This window comes from Odontomachus brunneus, unplaced genomic scaffold (genome assembly GCF_010583005.1).
Source record: "Odontomachus brunneus isolate Ranch 3 - 2012 unplaced genomic scaffold, Obru_v1 Obru_scaffold_034, whole genome shotgun sequence".
In the NCBI taxonomy this organism is placed as follows: Eukaryota; Metazoa; Arthropoda; class Insecta; order Hymenoptera; family Formicidae; genus Odontomachus; species Odontomachus brunneus.
The window spans coordinates 847,017-864,893 of record NW_022639484.1 but is presented as its reverse complement, the minus strand read 5'-3'; the positions used below and the strand labels follow the sequence as shown (position 1 = coordinate 864,893).

At 33.8% G+C, this 17,877-nt stretch overlaps 2 protein-coding genes across 17 annotated transcripts in view; one reads left to right on the top strand and one right to left on the bottom strand.

Moving 5' to 3' along the window:
• Window positions 1-13,127, bottom strand: part of LOC116843601 (ABC transporter F family member 4) — an 18,153-nt gene extending 5,026 nt beyond the window's left edge. The window contains exons 1-4 of one of the 3 annotated variants that reach the window (XM_032814123.1): window positions 12,440-13,127; window positions 4,640-5,669; window positions 2,413-2,700; window positions 1,280-1,512 (exon numbers count right to left, since the gene is read on the bottom strand). In XM_032814123.1, the coding sequence (XP_032670014.1) occupies window positions 1,280-1,512; window positions 2,413-2,700; window positions 4,640-5,669; window positions 12,440-12,610 (1,722 nt within the window). In that variant the 5' untranslated portion in view covers window positions 12,611-13,127. Of the gene's footprint in view, window positions 1-1,189; window positions 1,513-2,412; window positions 2,701-4,639; window positions 5,670-12,439 lie in introns of all 3 variants that reach the window. The other 2 variants (XM_032814121.1, XM_032814122.1) reach the window with 2 other exon arrangements.
• The window catches only part of LOC116843602, a 25,349-nt gene extending 8,797 nt beyond the window's left edge, over window positions 1-16,552 (top strand). For 6 of the 14 annotated variants that reach the window (XM_032814130.1, XM_032814129.1, XM_032814127.1 and 3 more), the window contains 4 exons: window positions 13,765-14,119; window positions 14,197-14,423; window positions 14,527-15,040; window positions 16,083-16,552. In XM_032814130.1, coding sequence (XP_032670021.1) covers window positions 14,118-14,119; window positions 14,197-14,423; window positions 14,527-15,040; window positions 16,083-16,200 — 861 coding nt within the window. In that variant the 5' untranslated portion in view covers window positions 13,765-14,117 and the 3' untranslated portion in view covers window positions 16,201-16,552. Of the gene's footprint in view, window positions 1-1,488; window positions 1,741-1,768; window positions 2,006-2,338; window positions 2,781-13,764; window positions 14,120-14,196; window positions 14,424-14,526; window positions 15,783-16,082 lie in introns of those variants that run through there. The other 8 variants (XM_032814132.1, XM_032814133.1, XR_004377903.1 and 5 more) reach the window with 7 other exon arrangements.
• Window positions 16,553-17,877: the final 1,325 nt, after the last annotated feature.

The window sequence follows — 17,877 nt, the reverse complement described above, 5'->3', positions numbered from 1 at the left end:
ACACTCTCCTCCGGGCATTTTGTGGGGACGTAGAATGAGTTGATGTGAACATAAAAGTCCTATATCGTTTTGCGATATTCGCAATAATTATCGAGATATTAATTGTAGAAAATTTGTGAATGATCATGTAGGATATGGTAAATGAGTTATAATAGCGATGACTGCCGTCGTGTACTTATACTTTAGGTCAAATTAAATAAAAAAGTCCTTTATCATTTTGCAAATAATCACATAGATTTTTAATTATTAATTAAAGAAGATGAGTGCATTATCACGCAAAATCGTGCAATAATCTTCTTTAATTAATAATTAAAAATTTATGTAATTATTTGGAAAATGGTAGAAGACTTTTTTGTTCAATTTGACCTAAAGTATAAGTACACGATGGCAGTCGTCGCTATTATAACTCAGTTACTTTATTTTGCATGATCATTTACAAATTTTCTACAATTAATATCTTGATAATTATTGCGAATATCGCAAAACGGTATAGGACTTTTATGTTTACTTATTCTATATCCCCACAAAATGCCCGGAGGAGAGTGTGAGACACCCTGTATATATAACATATATAATAATATATATATAAAAATTATATATATATATATATATATAGATATTTTATGTTAAAAATTTAAATATTCGTATTTAAAAGCCAAAATATAAGAATGTCCAGAATTACATATATCCTGGATGTACTGGATTACATATGTGTCCATACATACTTTTACATAATCTTACTTTTGCATATACTTTTGCATACTCTTACCCAAGTATCTTTATCTTAATAATATTTAACATATTGACAATGAAGTCAAAATAAAGGTGCAGGTTCATCCGAAAACGCGAATAAAGGAAATACACATACGTATGAGTTCAGGTATATGACAGTCGAATTCACGCAGTTTTTTTGTATCCTTTTTTGTTCCGTTTTTATGCGTTCTTTTGTATCCGTTTTTACATAGGGCTGCAACTTTATTTTAATACCACCGTAACTAAATTGAAAAAATAATAAAATAAAAAAAACTTTAAGTAAGAAAAACGCAAGAAGGAAATGCAATAAGCATAAGAATAGAGATACAATTTTGTTGAACTTTAGAAAACTTTCTTTTCTTCTCTAATTGCTAAAATTATTACGAGTGATAAAAAAAGTAATTTATGTGTTTTAGAAAGTGTCTTTCTATTTTACCTGTAAACGTTTATTGTCACGCTCCAAAGCATCCTTGTTTCTCAATTCTAACGCCAGCATTTGCTTTGTGCTTTGTAAATCATCCCTTACTGCGTCTATATCGTCCATCTCATCCTGGATTTCATCTTCTACGGGCGTCTCTTCCGCCTTTTGTATTTGTTCCTCTATAGTCAACTGTCGTCGAAATTTCCGAAGACCTTCCAATACTGGCTTTGAACGATCATTTGTCTTGACACTTTTAAGCCTCACTCCTTGCTGAATCTGCTTCAGCAGTTGATTGTGCATATTTGACTTTTCAGACTCGAACACGAAGTGGGCCTTACCTAATGAGGGAGACAATTAATCAGGACAAAAACTTACGCGTGCGTCGTTCTTTGAAATGATTAAAACGCTGTTATGCGTTTAAAGTCATATATCATAGACAGTTGTCATGACTGGGCGTTCAACTTAAATTTTCAGTGGCCGCGATGTGTAACGTTATTGATTAATAAGCGGCAAAAATACTGTGATAGATTTGGCTTGGATCCACTCGGCATCGTATGCAATTTGAAGTTTGTATTTCACAAAATTGGAAATCCTATCGATTGATTCTCGACATTTCACATGGACACGCGTATTCTTAATAAGCGCAACGAATCGCGACGAAGCGCGATCAATCATTCACATATGAATAAAACGTTCTTCGTTTCTTATCGGACATGTCGAGATATGTTCAAGAAGAGAGATATTAACCGCGAAATTGGTATTCACAATAAAGGAAACAAGGGAGGGCGGGATAACCTATTGAGAAACACGAAGACACCAGTTAATTTGACGGTAATCAATTAACAGTTTAATTAGTCCAACAGTTTAACAATGGATAAACGGGCTTGCTTATCGGGGGCGCGGGAGATGTTGATTTGGGCCAGGGTAAGCTAGCGGCGAAACTGCTGGTTATTTACGCTACAAACGAGAGACACGCGATTAGGGACGTGTGTTTTAATTGAAATTCTCACTCTCGTGTCGATCTAATTGATTGCGCTACATTACTATTATTATCACAAAAAATTCGCGACGAGGAGAAACTCGGAAAAGTTTCAAAAAAAGCGCAGTTTTCCCCTAAAACATATAATTCTAAAAAAAATTTTGATCGGTAATTGTTGTTTACAGAAGAGGGAGATTAGGCTTGCGCAGGACTCGATGCCGAAGCTCCTCGTCAAAGTCGAAGAAAGTGCGACGATCACCTGCTGGGTCAGCTGTGACTTTGTTCACTCTTTCAATCAGAGGTGCGCTTCTGTCATTGCACTTCACATGCCTCAAAGTCTTGCCGCTTTCCACTTCCTTCATCATACTGGCCCAATCAGGACGCTTCCTGGGCCTGGACTTCAAAATATCCAGCTTTTGCATTTGATTATCGTTGAGTAGTGGGAGCTCCTTAAGGATTGTCCTGGCAGGTGGTGGTGGTGGTGGTCGTGGTGGGGGAGGCGGTGGTATGTTCGCTCTTGAGGAGCTCTTCGATAATGTCGGGGCACCTTAACAGAAGTTAGTTGTGTTTAGAACTCGAAGATAGACGTTAAATATTTAGTTGTACGTGAAACCATTGGCAAGTCCAGTTAAGTCCAGTTAAAAATTGTGAAGTCCGTCAATGTGGATAAGTATTAATCATAGCTGTTTTATTAAAAATCGTTTAACTCAATGAATAGAACAAATAATTTTATTTTGTCTTGACTTATTGTCGCGACGATTATTTATACTTAACGCGCCACATGAGCCATCATATGCGCGTGATGCGCGCGTAAATAAGTTACACAAAATATATATAAACTAATATTCATAAAATATATATAATTAATATTCTATTTTATTTTATATTTTATATTCTTCTACACTATTAGAAAAGTTCTTAAAAATAATAACATTTTTCTAAGTAGATTCAAAAATTTGATATTAAAATTAATAATAATAAAGATTTTTATAACTTTAGGATTATTAGTTATAAATTAGCTACATGTTTCATATTTTTTATGAAATCTAATATTTTCTATTTTATATTCCACGTTTTCTTATTAAATTCCATATTAAATTATGAAATATTTATAACACGTTATAATATGTTAGAATAATTTTTCTAATATATCATAAATACAAGACTGTTTCGGTCACGTGGTCTGAAAGATTCAGCTTGCAAAGTATCGCGGTTATCGAGATTTCAATGGAGCTATCAGAAGTCTTTATCGGTTCTCCTTTATACTATCGAAGTTGTGCATCGCTATATTATGAAAAATAAATCCTGATTATGATTTTTCATAACTATGTGTTATTAAGTATAATATTGATTTTATTATAACTTTTTTTTTATAACATAGCTATGTAAAAAAACTTCACATCCCAGTTATTACATTTAATACGAATTTTTCTAACAGTGTATATAAATTGAATTAATAAATTGGATATAACAGTAGTACTAGAAGACACGGTATAAGAAGTATTTAGCGAGAAAAAGAAACTTGTACTACTTAACATTTATTCGTTAATTGATTGATTAATTGTGTCACTTATTTGTCAAACCTGAGATTTAGTTTGAAATTAAAATATCAAACACATTATATATATATACACACTATAAAAACTGATGTATTAAATTTAACATCTCATGTCCCAAATCATAAAAATGTGATAAAAAGTAACATATATAATATGTAAAAAATTAACACAAGAATTTAACACTTGAATACTGTCAGGAATCACAATTTATGTTAAATTCTCATGTTAATTTTTTCCATATTATGCATGTTACTTTTTAACACATTTGTTTTGTGTTAAATTTACATATAAATAAGAGTGGAAAATTTGGGACACATGAAATGTGTTAAATTTAACACATCAGTTTTTACAGTGTAGACGAACTCTCTCTTGATATTCAATCATGCAATAAACGAAAAACGCAAACAGCCGTCTCGCGCTTTCTGTGATAGTTCTTCTTTGTCTTTTTAACTCTTAGTGGCTTATGTGAAAAACGGCATCACATGTGACGGTACATGGATCTTTCGATTCCGATTCTTTTATCATATCTTTAAAATTTCGAAAAGTGTAAAAATTCACGGATATACTTTCAAGTTTCTAGAACAAATATCTATACTTCATTGTGCAAAAAACCAAAACGTAATATATCCGGGACACTTCAATGTGCTGAGAAATTTCTATGAATAGAAACCGTCCGGACTCGAATATTCATGTAGGGCCACTAAGGGTTAATGACACCGTTACCAAGTCATTGCTGAAAACAAGTAACTTGTAATAGTGCCGACGCGTTATTTATCTCCTTTAATCCAGTGATTCATATTTATCACACTGATTAATTAGGAGCTGAGGGGTACGCATGTTAACACAGAACGAAAGTATCGAACGTTTAATGTTGCGAGTGGTAATAATTACGGAAGAGGGAGTGGAAAAAACCGTCGTTGCTCCTACCTGTAGTGCTCTCACTCTTGGAGAGTGGTATACTGTCACCACGCGATCGAGATCTCTCGATACGAACTTGCCGTTCGAGCTGTGGCCTCGAATTTGGCTCCTGCCGCCCATTCTCGCGCAACATCGGCCGACCGCTCGGTATCTTCTCATTCTTCGGTGGCGACGGTATTATCGTGATTTTACTTTGTTTACGCGGTTGTCCATCTGAAGAAAGTTTACGCGGTTGTTCATCTGAGGGAGGTTTACGCGGTTGTCCATCTGAGGGAGGTTTACGCGGTTGTCCATCTGAGGGAGGTTTACGCGGTTGTCCATCTGAGGGAGGTTTACGCGGTTGTCCATCTGAGGGAGGTTTACGCGGTTGTCCATCTGAGGGAGGTTTACGCGGTTGTCCATCTGAGGGAGGTTTACGCGGTTGTCCATCTGAGGGAGGTTTACGCGGTTGTCCATCTGAGGGAGGTTTACGCGGTTGTCCATCTGAGGGAGGTTTACGCGGTTGTCCATCTGAGGGAGGTTTACGCGGTTGTCCATCTGAGGGAGGTTTACGCGGTTGTCCATCTGAGGGAGGTTTACGCGGTTGTCCATCTGAGGGAGGTTTACGCGGTTGTCCATCTGAGGGAGGTTTACGCGGTTGTCCATCTGAGGGAGGTTTACGCGGTTGTCCATCTGAGGGAGGTTTACGCGGTTGTCCATCTGAGGGAGGTTTACGCGGTTGTCCATCTGAGGGAGGTTTACGCGGTTGTCCATCTGAGGGAGGTTTACGCGGTTGTCCATCTGAGGGAGGTTTACGCGGTTGTCCATCTGAGGGAGGTTTACGCGGTTGTCCATCTGAGGGAGGTTTACGCGGTTGTTCATCTGAGGGAGGTTTACGCGGTTGTCCATCTGAGGGAGGTTTACGCAGTTGTCCATCTGAGGAAAGTTTACGTGGTTGTCCATCTGAGGAAGGTTTACGCGGTTGTCCTTCAAAGGCAGGTTTACGTGGTTGTGGTTCATCCGAGGAAGGTGCCGCGGACTCTGCGGGTTTTGGCACACTCTGTCAAATGAAATGAAAAATGATCCTCGCTGAGAAAGGCAATTGTTATTGATAACGCAGGAACGTTTATTTCAATATTTTCTTTCTTCAGTCGTTTTAAATAACGTTTCATCTATGAATTATATGTGAAAATATCAAAATACGCATCAATACTTTTGCGGTCTGCGGCCGGCTCAAAGCTATCGCTCTTCTATCTCAATGTATTCAAAGTGTGGTACTTAACTACACATTTTTCGACATTTTCTTGATTGTATAAAAATAAAAAAGAACTGTTCAAATTAAAGCATTTGGACTTTAGTGATGTTTGCGTTTGTTTTTGCGTTATTAAACTGAGCTGCGCAAGCGTTAACAGATTGTAATATTGAAATAATAGCACGACGGTGTTGAGTTATTAGCAGGCTGCAAAGTGTTAATTGATGAATAACTATTGTTTATGAATAACACTTGTTTATTTGTGAGTTTATGCACTTATCTGTCCTGTCTAACGGGAGAATTCTCTCAGTGGAAAACTGACTTTTCCATTGGACAAGACGGATACGTTTCCAAACTTACAAATGAAAGTCTGACAGCTTTTCTAAAAAAATGAGCGTACATCCATTAATTTATTAATTCACCGATGTTCAGCCGTTTTTAACTTCGCTTACGAAAAACGTTTACGAAACGAGTTTATGTTTTTATAAGTACGGCTGTATCCTTTCTCAAAACACCGTTCAGATTTTTATCGTATATTCTCGTGATATAAATTCCGCGCGTGTGTTTTACTTTTCTTTATTTATTTTCCTCTACATACTGCGTCACGAAATATATAGAGAAAAAGCGTCGCGATGTTTAGCACGATAAATAGCCACAAGAAAAAAAAAACAAAAAGAAGGAAGGGACGTCATCTATCTACTTGTCATCGTCTCAATTGTGTGAGATAGAAAGAATAAAAAAGAATAAGAGAGAGACCTAAGGAATGTTTTTGGCAAGATTCAAAAGAAAAATTCGTTCCGCCAGCTTTAAATAATTCGTATTAAATTTCGAACTAAAATGTCATTTTCTTCAATTTCGATCGTTATCGAAAGTTCCATCTTTCGTAACAAAAAAAGCACTGTTGTGAAATTCTTTTTTAACTTTCTAGCATTTAAGGAAGATAAACATAAATTGTGACGGCTGAAAAAAATAGCTCCTTTTAGTTTTTATTAGAAATGTTTAGCTTTTCTTTAGAATCTTTCGTGACGCTCAAAAAGCAGGTAGATAAATGTTTTTACATTGAGTTAGTCATCTTTTGAATTGTTGAAAAATATTTTTCTATTTGATGAAATACATTTTTATTTAGGTATAAAATGTGTCTGTAATAGGTTCTGCACGCTCAATCGGCCTTATACACACACACACACACACACACACACACATATATATATATATATATGTATGTATGTATATGTATACCATAGAGTTGGTTTCTGTCAAATATTTGATCCAAAATTCTTTGAATAGCTGTCTGAGACACACGTGTTGACTTAATAATTATCGCCAAATCGATTAACTATTTTTACATCAATGTTTATTATCTTCAGAAAAATTACATAATGCAGTTCATGGTCGTTTTATTGAAGCGATCGAAGAGCACTTGCCGTACACGTGCTTATCAATTATAATTTCGACTTTTCAATGCGAAGAAAAGTGAGATTCGTCGTACGCGCGCTCACGCCTCTGGGTCACGATTATTTAAAGAACACGCGTTTCTATTTCAAATGGCTTGCCAGCTGCGTCTTCCGCCAGTTTCTTAACGCGATTATACCCTTGATTTCGCCCGAACGTATCTGAAAGTCGTATTTATTATAGATATCATATGCACAAAAACAACTTTATTGAAACATAGAATTTACAACCGTGACTCCGCTGGGGGAGTGAAAAAATGAGAATTTTTTGAAAGATTTAAGGGAGGTAAACACTGATGATCGAAAAAATAGCTCTTTTTAGCGAATTTTTTTGTGACGCCTATAAAGCAAGTAAGTAATAACGCCTATAAAGCAAGTAAGTAAATAAGTGTTTTTGCATTAAATTAGTCATCTTTTAAACTGTTGAAAAATATTTTTCTATTTGATGAAATACATTTTTATTTTGGTATAAAATGTATATATAGTAAGCTCTGCAAGCTCCATCAGCCCTGCACCTAGAGTCCTCAAAAATCATCTGAAATAAAAAAACCCAAGATTTTTTTAAAATATCTGAATGTAGTTTCAATTAAGCGTACGGATTTTTTTACGATTGAAATTTCCCCCCAAAAAACGATACTTTTTTTTGGACGATTTTCGAACATTTTTTTAAATGTACACTATTTTACGAATAATTAAAATATTAAAATTTGTGTACGCTTAACTCTGAAACTACACTTATATATTTTAAGAAAATGTTGGATTCTTTTATTTCAGATGACTTTTAAGGACTCCAGGTGTAGAGCCGATTGAGCGTGCAGAACCTATTTTATATCTACAGACACATTTTATACCAAAATAAAAATGTATTTCATCAAATAGAAAAATATTTTTCAACAATTTAAAAGATGACTAAATCAATGTAAAAACATTTATTTATCTACCTGCTTTTTGAGCGTCACAAAAGATTCTAAAGAGAAGCTAAACATTTCTAACAAAAACTAAAAGGAACTATTTTTTTCAGCCGTCACAATTTATGTTTATCTCCCTTAAATGCTAGAAAGTTAAAGAAGAATTCTACAACAGTGCTTTTTGTTACGAAAGATGGGACTTTCGATAACGATCGAAATTGAAGAAAATGACATTTCAGTTCGAAATTCAATATGAATTATTTAAAGTTGGCGGAACGAATTTTTTTCTTGAATCTTGCCAATATATATATATATATATATATATATATATATATAAAGTCGAGGAGAATTTTCTTTTAAAAATATCAAGTATATACAGGGTGTTGAAAAACAATATGGCACAAATTTATGTACGTGTTCCTCAGACAATTCTAAGAACAAAAGTTCATATAAATATGTGCCCGAAACGACTTAATTTTTTTAGATAGAGGACTTCGAAAATTGAAAATTTTTTTAAATAATATAATAATAATAAATAATAATAATAAACTGTCTTAAAAACATTAAATTTTTAAAATTTGATATTCAAACAGAATTCTTTTTTTCACAAAGATAGAGTTAAAACTACCTCACGTTTTTTTTATTACCCTTATTTCTAGTTTTCATTCAAAAACTCTTTTGGCATTTTCAGAAAGAGTTTACTTAAGCACAGACATGTGCCAAATTTTATTTAATTATTCTCATTAGTTTCCAAGTTATTATCATTACAAAAAAAAATTGCAATTTTCAAAGCCCTCTATCTTAAAAACTAAGCCATTTCGGACACATGTTTATATGAACTTTTATTTTTAGAATTGTTTGTCAATATCCTGTATAACTTTCCGATGAGTGAAATATCGGATAGAGCAAAATTGGAAAAATTTTTACTCGTGTTCCTGAATTTTTAAATCGTGTTCTTCAAAAGCATTGAAAAAAGGACTTGTTACGATTATATATTTAAGAAAATAATTCGTTATATTATCTAGAAAGTAACGAGTTGTTATAATTTCTGTTATATTTTCCAGAAGTTTTGTAAACTTTCTTTTTAATACATTCAGTAATGTTGCATAGATATGAGAGACTGAATGATCTTTTACTAGAGATCAGTGTTACATATGAGCAATGGCTCATTTTTTCCATGTTCACGTTGTCAAACTAAGTTTACTTTATATAATTACGTAGAAAAAAAAATACAAAGTGGTCTATAAAGAGAGCCTTCTAAATGGTAGCGAACATGTTAATGATTTGTCCGTCGCTATACTCCACATATGCAAAGTAACTGTAAAAGTAATAAGATTATATTCGTTACCATGACATGAGAAATGTAATTCTGTACGTTATCTTGCCGTTATTATTATTAATAAAGAACAACAATTATATCACTGTTATCAAGTTGTTACTTAAGAAATATTATACCTCGGTGGAAAAAGTCTAACAATTTTTGATATAATTTCTTGGAATTTTTATAAACATTTTAAGATTTTTTAAAAAATTTTTCAGATTTTTTATACAAACTGAAACGTATTTCAGAAAAAACATAGATGGAAATTCTGAAACGAGTAAACTATTTCTCTGTATTTCTGGGATATTTCCGGTTCTACATTTCGAAGACAACTTGAAATATTTAAAATTTCAAAGTAACTAATAAAAAAAAAAATATATATATATATATACTTATAATCTAAACTTTGCTAATTTTACTTTATTTTGATAATAACACTACATTTTTATTCAATTTTCCTGAAATCTTCATGATGATTAATATATGCGCAGAAAATTCACATAATTGAAAAACAATACTTATACTGAAACATATATACACTTAAGGCATTCTGTAATACGTTGAAAATAGGAAACAAAAAATTAAATTTTTCAAATCTTTTTACAGTGGCATTTTTTTAATTATGAATGAGATTGTAAATAATTTATGGCAAAAAATTTGTTTTCATGTTCACATTGTCAAATTAAGTCTACTTTATATAATTACCTAAAAAAAAATGAAGTAGTCTATAAAGAGAGCCCTCTAAATAAACTACAGTAGCGAACATGTTAATGATTTGTCCGTCGCTATATTTTACATGTGCGAAGTAACGGTAAAAATAATAAGATTATATTCGTTACCATAACATGAGAAATGTACAGAAATATAGAGCAAAATTTTAAAAATAAAAAATTTTTAATAATTTGTCATATAGATATTCTTAAATCAACATTCTTTGTATAAACATTAACTTTGTATAAACTTAAATCAACATTCTTTGTATAAACTTTTATTTGAAATAATATGAAGAACATCTACATTTAAAAAAATTTTCCATATTGATATTTTAAGTAACAATAAAATATTTTGTATTATTTTTTCGCGAAATATTTTTTTAAAACTCTGAGAGTAAATATAAGAAAATCCGTGTGTGTGTGTATGTGTGTTGTTGTGTATGTGTGTGTTGTGTTATTTGTTAGAATCTTCCATTTATGTATATTCTAAAATTTTCTAAATACATTTTATTTTCATTGACTTTGAAAAATATTTACAAAATCTGACAAATTTTTATATTATTTCTCAGAATTTTCCATAAATGTAAAATATAAAAAATTCTGACAATTTTTTAGAGACTATGGGAGATTTTTCTAATCAGGGAAAAGATAACAATATTAAATAACAAATAACGCGTTATTTCTTAACTTTCTTTCTGCTGTAGGAACACATACTTTACGTACATATACGTCGCAGTTAAGAATTTTACGATCTGAAATTATATCTCGGACCCGATCTGTCCTGTCGATGACCTAATCGTGCGTGAAACGGTGAACGGTGTCCCGACGTGCGACGCCGGGGCGCATAAAATCCGCGCGCGTATATCGTGATTTTGAGCGATTCACGTTTTTCATGTTATCTCAAATTGCGTAGATTAATCTCCCGCGAACCATCGCCAGAAAACTGAAAGTATTCGCTTGAAAAGCCTTCCCACGATTGGATAAGATATATAAATAAATTCCAACACTGAAAATAACGGTAATTCAATAACAAACTTTTTTAGAGAAACTCGCGCCTTCTTATTTCTTGTTTCTTTCTTGTTTCTTGACGACGATTTAAATATTCAGACAATCAGATTTTGATAATTTGCCAGCAACCCTCAGCGACTCTCATTGGTGATGGATCGACATCATTAGACGATATATTCGCATTTGTTTTAATTCGCGTATAATTATACAACACTTTCTCGCGAAAAAATAATTTTTTTTTCAATTTGGGTGAATTATTATACTGTTTAGATGCAATGGCTGCGCCGAACTCTGTGCCATTCGAAATGTTTATCGCGCTAACTCGCTGCAAGACGCCCACATTGGCTAATAATATCACGGTCGGTAGTGAAATCTGCTGACTTTGAAACTTAATATTTGAATGGAAAAAGACTACAGAAATCGCGTAGCGCAAGCTACTTGTGCATGCTTTCGATGGAAACTGACACGGAATACATTACTCGGTTTTAAATTCAAAGAAAAAATTTTACGTAGTTACATTCAAAAAAATTCATTGCTTTCCTTAATTAGAAATAGTACGGCTAATCGAGATTGATTTGAATATTCACTCACGATTTCGCTAATTATCGTTCGGTAACATTTTAATACCACTACATGCTGCATCATTTAAATTCACTGACTACCGTTGTGTAAACTAATGAAGATAGAACATAATTATTTAATTGCTCCGCCCCGCAGCGTGCAATATATTTCTAACATAGTTAAAAAATTGAAATAAAAAAATAAAACTGCATTGGTATTCTTATAATAAAAAATATAGGACGCTATCGTGTTCAAGTTAAGACCAGAAGCTGAAAATGAAAAACTTTTCAAGCAATAATCGTTGCGAAAGCATTGTTCCTCGGAATATGAAAACCCGAAATATTTAACGAATGTTTCCGTCTTTGGACATATTGTATTATTTTACAAAAACATGATGAGGTCACTGCGACTTGCCGTCGCAGAGCCGTGAGAGCATTGAATCGCTTGCGCGCGGCGCTATCATAGGACGATATTCGATATATCGTCTCTTCCGTCGCATCCGAAGTATGGAAAATATGGAGAACAGTAGAGTCCTATCCTTTCTATGGATTCCCTCGGATCACTCCATTACTATAACGCGAAACTTCGAGTCATGCCTTCGGAATACTCCACCCACCTTTAAGGTGACTTGAGTGAAGGCGGGAACTTCCTCGGTTTTCGGCTTAGAGTCTCTACGGGAGTTGAGGGTCCAGGGCGCGGTGGGCATCGGCAGCGGGTTTGGACCTTCCTTGACCCATGGTGGTCGAAAGGTGGTCCTCTGCGGCGGCTGACCACCGGCGCCGGGCATTTTCCTTGTGCTTAGCGTCTCCCCTTCCCTCTTTCTCTTTCGCTACAGAGGACGAACAATCCGAACGATGGTCACACCTTCGCTTTTTTTTTTCCCCCGTATCCTTCGCCGATGTGTCGACAAAGAGTGACGTCACCTAGTTCGCCTTGCGTTCGTTTGAACCGATTCTTCGCGCCCCTGTTCTGCACGCAATTCCTTGCCGACGATTACGATCCTCCCGAGGACGTGCGCGATGCGCCACTGAGGAACTCCTGGACCGACCGCGATACGCGAAGGTGGGGCTCTCGCGTGGGCGAGATCGGGCGACCCACTTCTCTCTTTCTCAACGAAACGTCGCCAAGGATGATTATTCGGTTCGCGACTCGAACTTCCCAAGCGAGATTCCCGCGGAAAAACAATCTGGCGTCAAACTAGCGTCCGCGACGTCAACCGACCGACGCGTTTCTCGCGTCTCTCAACGAGAGGGGAGAGTATGTACCACGACGGGGTCGAAGATTTTTGCGCGAGTCCGGGAAAGATCGAGACCTGGACCGCGCAACAGGCCCGCGGACTGCACCTCCCTAACCGCATGATATTTTCGTCCATGACGTCATCGAGAGACGCAAGCTCAAAATAGAAAGACGATCCTCTTCCTCCTCTTTGTCTTCCTCTAGGATGCCTTCAACGATGCTCTTCTTCTTCCTTCTCCTCCTCCTCCTTCTCCGTCTCCCCCGCTGCCACCCGCTTTTCTCATCGTCCTACAAACTCACTCCGCGTCTGTTTACGACTCACCCGCGCCGATCGCGCCAACCGGCCGCGAAGGTCGATTGATCTTCAGGGTCGACCAATTGTACTTTGCTGATCAGAAGACAAAATAGATGAAAATCGTCTAATTTCATATGAAACAATACTTTTTTATGAAAGTATATATTTTAACTCGCAATGAAACAATCTCGTCTATTCAATTTTTACTTTCCTACTGATCCTGTAATTATAATTATATACTTTATACGTAACTCAATGAGACACGTGATATCGCGGTTACCTGTAACCGTCACGGCATTAAACGTATTAATTATTTAGTTTTCTTCAGTGAGATAATCATAGCTGAAATGTATCAAACAAGGTCTGATATTATTTTGACACTTATTAATTGCATATATTTCGTTCAACAGACCGATTCTGTTATTATGCATGGACATAACAGAGAGAAGCAATACCAACTGACAGCTCAGAAGCACAATGAGGATACTTTGAAGTTCCAACGCTTCCGTATAGCCGCACAGTATTTTGTACGTGAATGTGAAGTAGCCAAACTTTACGACTCTTGGAATACAAAGGATCTGAAAAGTGAAAAGTATCTGGAACAAAGCAAGAAGGACGAGCAGCTTCGAGCAAAGAAAGACAGGCTGCGAGAACTTCTTAACGAAGAAGAAAATACATATCGAAAAGAATTAGAGTCGAAAAATTCCGAATTAAAATGTCATGACACCGCTACCTCTCTGTTTTGCCGAAATCGCCAAGAAAAATGTATGAGATACAATATTAGTCAGAAAAATATATGGCGTGTGCAGGCATGTGTGTTCATATTACATAACATTTTTCAGGTATTATGAGAAATTAGAAGCACAGCTAGTGTTCATTTTTCCAAAATCGTTAATACCGTGGCTCAGAGAAGAAACGTTACAAAACAACAAAGGAAATCCAACAAAATCTGAACCGAATAAATTGGATGATGACGGACAGTCCAGCACTAGTCCGCATTATTGCTCCAGTATTACACAACCCATTCTGAAGCCACAATTGTATCTTATGTGGTTACCAGAAGGAACCTGTAAGATATCCTAACATAATATTTCCATTATTAGCCTATTATTACTAATAAGAGTTATTAATAATAACTATTATAATAACTAATAATATTTAATTTATCGCAGTACTAGGAACTCAGCCTCTAGATCATTCCAGTCGCCTACCTAAAAGTACCTATTTTGCATTAAATACATCTTCAGACTTGCCTCTACCTTCTGGTGAGATTGAGACCCCACCGGAATTTCTATATGTAATTGACGTACACATACTTTTCTCAAATTTATCACTGAAGGATGAAGCATATAAAACACCACACTTTGAGCCAATATATAAAAATGATTGTCCCTATAAGAAATATGAGCTGAAGCTGATGTGGTTTTACCTGAAAAGTAAAGAAACATTAGACAAATTAGAAGATTTTAAATCTCTAGAAATATCTGCACTTTTCGAGAAACAACCGATGCGCAGATTATATTGGTTATTTAAAAGGTATCAGTGGCTGTATTGGCTGGCGATATCATATTGTTATATGGGACAATTCAATACAATTACCGCTGAGACAGCAATGAGGTGCTGTTGTAAGATGTCACAAGAACTACTGGAAAGGGAAAAAGTTTACAAGTATTCTAAACTCACTGAGTAAGTACTAGATAAAAGTAAAAGTCGAGTCAATTAATTGAAGAATAAGTTTAAATTTTATTGTGTGTGTATACAGCATGTAAATTAATTTGCACCCACTATTTTGATAGCAAAACTTTTTTATAAAAACTTGAGTCTTTTTTTAATAATAAATGAAGCAACAATTAATAAGTAAAGTTCGATTAAACAGTAAACTGTCGTTTAGATAGATCTATGAGTATCTGACAGTGTGCGTGAGTGTGTTGCCGCAATGAACGCCGCCAAGACCGCCTCTGGTTGCATGGTCCTGTAATAATGTGAACAATTTCTTTTCGCAATTTATTTTTAAGATAATACTGCATGAATTGTGAATCATATATATTAGATTAATCACGCTAGTTACGTTATTTCTGATATTTTCTTTGATATGCCGCTCATTCGATTTGTTGTTCTAAGTATATCGTTTCACGCCAAATATATCTTTATCAACACTATTCCGACAATTATCCGACAATCGAGACTACTATAATTTCTGCGCATGACCGTGAATACGTTAAGAATCTAGGGCGCCGTAGCTGCTCTCATCCAAATATTTTAGAAACATTATTTCTTACGTTAGGTTAATAAGAACTATCGCATTTAAAGTTTAGGCATGATAATTTAATTCGTGAGGCATGATAATTTAATTCCATATTAATGTTTAATATGGAAGCGATGCGTGCTGAAAAATTTCCTGAATTTTAAACATCGCTATCTACCTTATAAGAAAAAATTATGTAAAAGACATATAATAAATATAATAATATATAATAAAATAAATATAATAATATATAATATAATAAATGTAATAAATAGACATATATAAATATACCTAGCATAACAAAATTCGAAAATTTTAGCTTCCTTAATTTTAATTTCTTAAGCACATATAAATATAAAATATCAATTCAAACAATTGAAAAAGAAATAAATACAATATATAAATATAAGTTATATTAGGATCGCGTCTTTTAGATATAGTTGCGTTAAAACTCTGTGAGAAAACGTTTTATGTTTTTTTTAGGGAAGAAGCAAACATATTATGTGTTGACTGGGAGAATAGTAATCGAAATCTTATGAAAAATGACTTTTATAGCCTAATATTAAATCTGACCTATAATTTGATATTTCAATGGAAATAATATTTTCCTTATTAATGGGTAAAGAAAATGTTCGTCTATAAGTTTGAAGAGTAAGTAAAAAAAATTGTAAATAATGACAATGAAAAAAATAAATTACTACTATTATTAGTAGTAATAGAAAAAAAAGAAAGGTGATGGAAAAAATAATTAATCAATTTTTTTTCTTTATGTTTTATTTTATCATTTTTTAAAATACATAGACTATTGTAATTACTATTGTAATTACAAAATACCCAGATAGAAAAATGTGTTCATTCTGAGCTCATATGCGCCTCAGAATGTAGACGTTATGGTGTCACAAAAATATCTTATTTAATAATAATAATCAACATCATGTCAAGAATTTGCAACATAATTTGTACATCATTTGTGTGCATCTGGTGCTCATGTCATGAGATCACGTAATGATCTTTAAAAAAGTATCAAATTAGAGTCATAGTATGAAGTCACATTGTGATGAAACATGATTATTACGCATTTCTATCTGGGTATTACTACAATATTATAATAATTAGCTAAACTTCAATGTATTGACTGAAATTCGAATAACAATATATTGTTTACTTTTAAAATATGGGTCAAGCCAACTCTTGAGTATCCCTTCCAAAAGATCCTTCTGATCGTTTCGTTCTAAGACCTTAGATGTTGTTCCCCTATAATCAATCTTTCCCTTGCCTAAACATCAGGAAATCTCGAGTGTTGGTTCCAGGCCTAACATCTCAAATACAGAATCAGTCTTTACAAGTCGGAATGTTTTATAAATGTTTTATAAAATAAATAATAAAAATCTCAAATTTGTGTGTGTTAAGTTTCAATAGATATATTCCTTCATATGTAATTGTAATACATATAAAAACCATAATGTAAGTAACGCAATATAAGTAATTTATTTTGATATAGTAAATCTATTTTTAAAAATATGACTCGTGTTCGAGCAATTTGTTCAAAGAATTTTTTTCTTTAAATTTTTTTTATATTAATTTTTAGTCAAGACTCGAACCGACTTAGTCGAGAGGTACAAATTAGCCGTGACTCAAACCATTAAGTATAACTGATCTTCTCACAACACCGTTAGATGGCAGCAGATAGGCTGTTAATTGTGCTTTACTTCTAAATTAACCGCTATGAGTCGCCACTGTCTCTACCGCCAATTCGTGATCGTAGTACGATTCAACAACGAGTCAAGGGACGTCTACATTGGAAGTAAGCAGTAAGAAGTAGGAAGTAAGAATAAGAAATTGACCAATCATAGTTGATTATTCTTCTCACATTCGACTGTAGTTGGTCAATTTCTTACTCTTACTTCCTACTTCTTGCTATTTACTTCCAATGTAGACGTCCCTTCAGAGAGACGTATTATGTATAAAAAAATAAGTATTTCTTATTCTTAATTATTGTACATCTTCAAAGCTCATCAGAATAGTTGAGCGATATTTTCAAATATTTCTTATTAACATTTTTCGAAAGTTCGCAAGAATTGAGTTCACATTTAGCAAATAAATGTAAAAAATCCTTCGTTAAATTTATACAGTAGATTTAATAGCATTTAGGTTAGATTGAATTTTCAAATAAATTGAAAGATAGTATAGGCATTTATTTCATTGCTTGTGTATTATATGTTTCATTATATATATATATATATATATATATATATATATATATATATATATATATATA